Genomic DNA, 6,039 nt, shown 5'->3' with positions numbered 1-6,039 from the left:
CTTTGAATCTGATCCTTCTTATTTAAGGGTTTTTCTTTAAAATTCCTGTAACAAATGATAGGAAAACATTTCTGGGATGTGGATAGAAGTGGACATGATTAAATGATTAAATATGAGTCATTTCTGAAGCAAAATTCTACTGGTTTCCTGTTTGGTAGGTAAAAAAGGGTAGAAAAAGGTAGGTTTAAAAAAATTGTTTTGGAGTTGACAAAGGTGGATAGTGGTGCAGATATGTTCGTGTTTTTGTTTAGCTGGGTTAATGCGAATGACTGAGTATTTGGGAAAATGACATACCTAAAGCATATTTTTGTAAAGATGGAGAGGAGTTAGAAGCAGGCAGAACACTGTATGGGGATATGCATGAATGCAAGTGTTCAGCAGATTGTGCCAAAACAAATAGAATCTCGTTTAAGCTTAGTTAGTCTTTTGCATGCTATGCCATTTCTTTTTCGATACTCATACTAACTCACCTGGAGATGCCAATCAGCTGGTCACACCCACCCAATGGGGATTTGCACTAATTCAAATGTTCAGCAGCTTGTGCCAAAACGACTTTGTCTGAGCACCTGGTTAAAAATTACTCAACGATTTCAAATGCAGATCTCAAAGTAGTCTGACCTGATGAGTTGGCAGGTCTCGAAATGACACCTTTTCAGGAAGTGAATTATGTTGGAAAGAAAAACGGTAAATGCTGTGCGCTTTCAGTCGGCTCTATCACCGTGCAAGGATCCTATTTTCAACTCAAAGGAACAAGAAGGTAGTTTGATCAAACCTCACATTTTGCTGCTTTGACAATTATTGGCAATTATGAAATTATTCATTCTTAAATAACTTACACCTTCGGATTTTGACTCTGTGTGATAAGTTCAATGATAATTTCAAAATTGACTTTCTGATCATAATTTCCTGAAGGAAACCTGTCACCTAAATTCCGCTTATATATTGCTATAACTATTTTACAACAGTCCATACGCTATGTTTTTAGGGAAACGTTATGCCGACTATTATCATAATGAGGAAATGTTGATAACTGATGTCCCATGCAGGTAAACGGTTCACTGAATATGCAGTATATTTCATTTATTTTTCCGTCAAAGACAGGCAATCTTGTGATACTCTTTCGACTCTTAATGAAGAGAGCTTTATTCTTATGTATATGATTGTTTAGGCGGCAACATCCGACAGTATTTGGTTACTGTGATGCGAGATATTTCTTTTTACATTTCACGGGAATAAAACCTAAACCAAAAGTCTTCCCTAGAAGCCAGCCAGCGATTATACTGACATCACCGTAAATCAATAAAAGAATCTTAAAATCGATTCTGAAGCAGACAGGTAGCCAATGCAGAGACTTTAAAATTGGTGTGATATATGCTCTCTTTTTGGTCTTTGTCAACAGACGAGCAGCTGAGATTTGTAGTAACTGTAGTTGAACAAAATTCTTTTTAGGGAGACCAGAAATTAGAGCATTGAAATAGTTGATTCTGTAGGTGATAAATGCATGCATTAATGTCTCCGTGTTGACTTGGGAGAGAAAAGGTCCCACACTGGCAATGTTCTTGAGATAATAAAAAGCAGTTTTAGCCTAATAATGGGGTCAAAGGTAAGATCAGAGTCAATAAAAACTCTCTACTCACATAAATAGTTAAGTCAAAGTATTCGGCCAATAAAATTTCCAGCCATTTCCAGTAAGTGATGTGAAAAAAAAAAAAGAAATACAGGAAACAGTTGCACACTTTGAGTCTGGCTCTATCCCCATAAGAGGATCCTATTTTCATCTCAAAGGAACAAACCTTACATTTTGCTGAGTGTGTGAAATTATTACCTCTTAAATGACTTAAATTGGCTGATTTTGACCAGCCACAACTATTTTACAACAGCAAACATACATTTTCCGGAAAACATTATGCTGACGATTAACATAATGTTGATAACTACGTAGCTGCATATTAAACATCACAAATACACAGCCTAATCCAGAGATCTGAATAGATCTAGTGAAATGAGGTCTAGAGGTGGTCTGTTACACAGTCTACACCTAAGTAGCAAACTTTATTAAAAGGCCAAGAGTTATTCTGGTAACAAACAAACAAAACAGACTTATTTTAGCTACCATGATTTTCTAAAAATTATAGTACTCCTCATCCACATCCCAAATATTATCAAACAATGATTCTTGAATTTTGAAGCAAAAATTCACTTGTTTCCATTTTGCAAAAATAAATATTTGCTATGCTTTCCATCCACACACCTCATTGTAGGTAAAAGATTAGTTTTAGAGCATGGATGGTGGTGCAAATATGTTTGGATTAAAACATGATTTCTTTAGCTGAGTCAATATAACGTGACTGAGTATCTGTGACTGTGTGCTACACAAATTTTGTTATGCATGTTTAAGTCCAAGTTAAAATGTATTTTAACTGATTTGTCTCAAAATAGAAGTCTTGTGAATGAAATTAGGCTTGTATAAAGAATTGAACATTTTAATTACACCTACACAAGTGTAATTGAATTACATATTTCTCACCAGAGCATGTCCAGCCACTGCTTTCAGCATGCCTCTCCCTGTCTCTCTGTGTTGCATGTGTTGTTACCAGATAAATAATGTTTGACCTATAAATAATTTAGATTTTATTTGCATACTAGTTTTATTTAATGAATTTATAACTTCATATTTACAAATAAAGAAACTGATCCAGTGATCTGGAAAGAAAGTCAGGAACACCTTGCTCATCAAAATAATCACACACATCTCTGTATCTCAAGGAGAGAAGGTAGTGTCCCCATAACAACAATAAATTTCACAGTGACCTCAAGAAGAGAATTGCAAAATTAACTCCAGTAGATTATAATATTCTTTCATCACTTTCTTTTTCTGTTTTCACAGATGACTTTACCAGCTTCCAAGAACGCACTGAGCTTTGCAAAGCTAGCTGCTCTGGGCCTAATATGCTCTGTTCTTGTATTCATTCTGTATTTTGAGCCTCCATCTCCTGGTTGCCCATACTCATCTACATTAGCTGATGAGGGAAATGATGAAGGTGCAGCTCCAGATGAAAAGCCCATAGTCCTGCTGTGGTTCTGGCCTCTAGGTGTGAGGGTTGATTTTAAAATTTGCTCTACCTACTTCAAAGTTGACAGCTGTGTTCTGACAGATGACAGAGCCCTCTACAACAAAGCAGATGGAGTCATTTTCTTTCATAAAGACATAGATTGGCATCTGCGAAATTTGCCACAGGATCCACGCCCAGCTTTTCAGAAGTGGATTTGGTTCCATGTGGAATCCCCGACGAACACGCTGAAGATACCAGGTCTGGAAAACCGGTTCAATTTAACACTGAGCTACAGAAGAGATGCCGACATCACGGTGAGGAATGAGCTCACTCTCAAGGAAACAGAAGATGACTTTGTTTTGCCCAAGAAAGACAAACTGGTATGTTGGATTGTGAGTAACAAAGACCCAGGCACTGGAACATCTGTGAGAGACAAGTATTATAGCGAACTGTCCAAACACATCAAGGTCCACATTTTTGGTAAAGCCTATGGGCAGTTTTTAAGATATGAAGACTATTACTCAACCCTTGCTAGCTGTAAGTTTTACCTCTCATTTGAGAACTCAATCCACAGAGACTACATCACAGAGAAGGTTAACGGACCCCTTGTGGCAGGGACAGTGCCTGTGGTTTTGGGTCCACCAAGAGAAAACTATGAACAGTTCCTTCCCTCCGAGGCCTTCATTCACATTAATGATTTTCCTGACGCAAAGTCACTGGCAGACTTTTTGCTCAACTTGGACAAGAACGATGAGGCGTACATGCGTTACTTTGACTGGAGGAAATTCTACACAGCCACTCCTCATCTTCTGTCAACCAGCAACGAATTCATTCATCCAGTCTGCCTCGCCTGTGACCACATGTCAAGAGATAAGGACTTCCACGTAGTTCATGATCTTTACAAGTGGTACTTTTCTGAATGAGGACATCCTGTGATAGTGGCTCATGCATTCACAGACTGCTACAGCTGAAGGAAACGCTGAACTTGACTCTGAATATTCCATCATGTAAGGTTATGTGTTACAATGTGTTATAACATGTTTATTAGCTTCAGAGGTACTGGTTAGTGTATTTTGTTGCTAGGCAAATATGAGATTGGTGGATTTTTTTTCAAACTTTTCCTTTAACTGGAATATTAAGACATTTTGCCCGTTTAAAACTGCTTTTTATGATCAGGCAAAGAGTTATTCTGGTAACAAACAAAAAAAACAGAAAAGTTAAACTTGAATCTGAATATCCCATCATGTAAGTTTTTTTTTTTACATTATTTGTTATAACATGTTTATTAATCAGCTTCAGAGGTCTGGTTAGTGTATTTTGTTGCCAGACTAGCTCTTGCCCTACTTCTGTTCTTTAGGCTAAGCATTGCAATAGTTGATTCTGTAGGTGATAAATGCATGCATTATTGTCTCCGTGTTGACTTGAGAGAGAAAAGGTCCCACTCTGGCAATGTTCTTGAGGTCTTGAGATAAATAGTTAACCTTTGATAAGTGATAACAGTGCCACATAAAAAGTCAATAAAGTACTCGGCCAATAAAATTTCCGGCCATTTCCAGTAGCCATTTTGTCAAACGTTAACCTTAGATAACTGATAATTGTGTCACAAAAAGTAAAAAAAACAAACAGTTTTAGCTTAATAAGGGGTTCAAAGGTAAGATCAGAGTCAATAAAATAACTTTCTCCTCACATAAAAGCAAATGTTCTGGGGTGTTTTGATTCGTTGGCTGAAATTGACGTACGTTCAATCTAATAGTGTCTATTTTGTTTCTGAAGTGGAGCCATTTTGTCAATGGTTAACCTTAGATAACTGTTAATAAATAAATAAATAAATAAATAAATAAATAAATAAATAAATAAATAAATAAATAAATACAACCCATTAAATTACTTTTATCCTATAAAATAGGATAAAAGTAAAGCATAATGAAATATAAAAATGGCAAAAAAATAAAGGTTATTATGTATGGACAGACCACTGACCAAGAAAGTAAAAAAAAAAAAAGGGAAGATGGTGTAACAGTTCAAAATATATAAAGAGAACATTTATAAATATAGCTCAAGTAAAAGCTAGATTAAAAAACATCAGTCCTGAGTTTGCTTTTAAAAATATCAACGTTGTCTGCTGTCCTCAGGTCTTCCTGGAGCCTGTTCCACAGATGTGGACCACAATGAGAAAAGGATGCCTCACCGTGGGTTTTCATTCTGACTTTTGGTGTGATTGAAAGGCCACTCCCAGAACACCTGAGGGTCCTAGAGGGTTCACAGGTTAAAAGTAAATCAGATAAATAGGTGGAACTAAAACTATTAAGAGTTAAAACCAATAAAAGAATCTTAAAATCGATTCTGAAGCAGACAGGTAGCCAATGCAGAGACTTTAAAATTGGTGTGATATATGCTCTCTTTTTGGTCTTTGTCAACAGACGAGCAGACCAGAAATTAGAGCATTGAAATAGTTGGTGATAAATGCATGCATTAATGTCTCCGTGTTGACTTGGGAGAGAAAAGGTCCCACACTGGCAATGTTCTTGAGATAATAAAAAGCAGTTTTAGCCTAATAATGGGGTCAAAGGTAAGATCAGAGTCAATAAAAACTCTCTACTCACATAAATGGTTAAGTCAAAGTATTCGGCCAATAAAATTTCCAGCCATTTCCAGTAAGTGATGTGAAAAAAAAAAGAAATACAGGAAACAGTTGCACACTTTGAGTCTGGCTCTATCCCCATCAGAGGATCCTATTTTCATCTCAAAGGAACAAACCTTACATTTTGCTGAGTGTGTGAAATTATTACTTCTTAAATGACTTAAATTGGCTGATTTTGACCAGCCACAACTATTTTACAACAGCAAACATACATTTTCCGGAAAACATTATGCTGACGATTAACATAATGTTGATAACTACGTAGCTGCATATTAAACATCACAAATACACAGCCTAATCCAGAGATCTGAATAGATCTAGTGAAATGAGGTCTAGAGGTGGTCT

General features: G+C 36.4%; 1 protein-coding gene across 1 annotated transcript; it reads left to right on the top strand.

The window, feature by feature from the left end:
- The first annotated feature begins 665 nt into the window (after positions 1 to 665).
- LOC113747247 (alpha-(1,3)-fucosyltransferase 9-like) lies at positions 666 to 4,825 on the top strand. Its single transcript, XM_027286200.1, has 2 exons — positions 666 to 757; positions 2,888 to 4,825. Exons 1-2 carry the CDS (start codon positions 689 to 691, stop codon positions 3,974 to 3,976), a joined length of 1,158 nt encoding a protein of 385 aa, XP_027142001.1. The 5' UTR covers positions 666 to 688; the 3' UTR covers positions 3,977 to 4,825.
- Positions 4,826 to 6,039: the final 1,214 nt, after the last annotated feature.

Source organism: Larimichthys crocea, chromosome XIII (genome assembly GCF_000972845.2).
Source record: "Larimichthys crocea isolate SSNF chromosome XIII, L_crocea_2.0, whole genome shotgun sequence".
Classification (NCBI taxonomy): Eukaryota; Metazoa; Chordata; class Actinopteri; family Sciaenidae; genus Larimichthys; species Larimichthys crocea.
The sequence above is the reverse complement of the archived record's forward strand: the minus strand, read 5'-3'. Positions and strand labels throughout refer to the sequence as shown.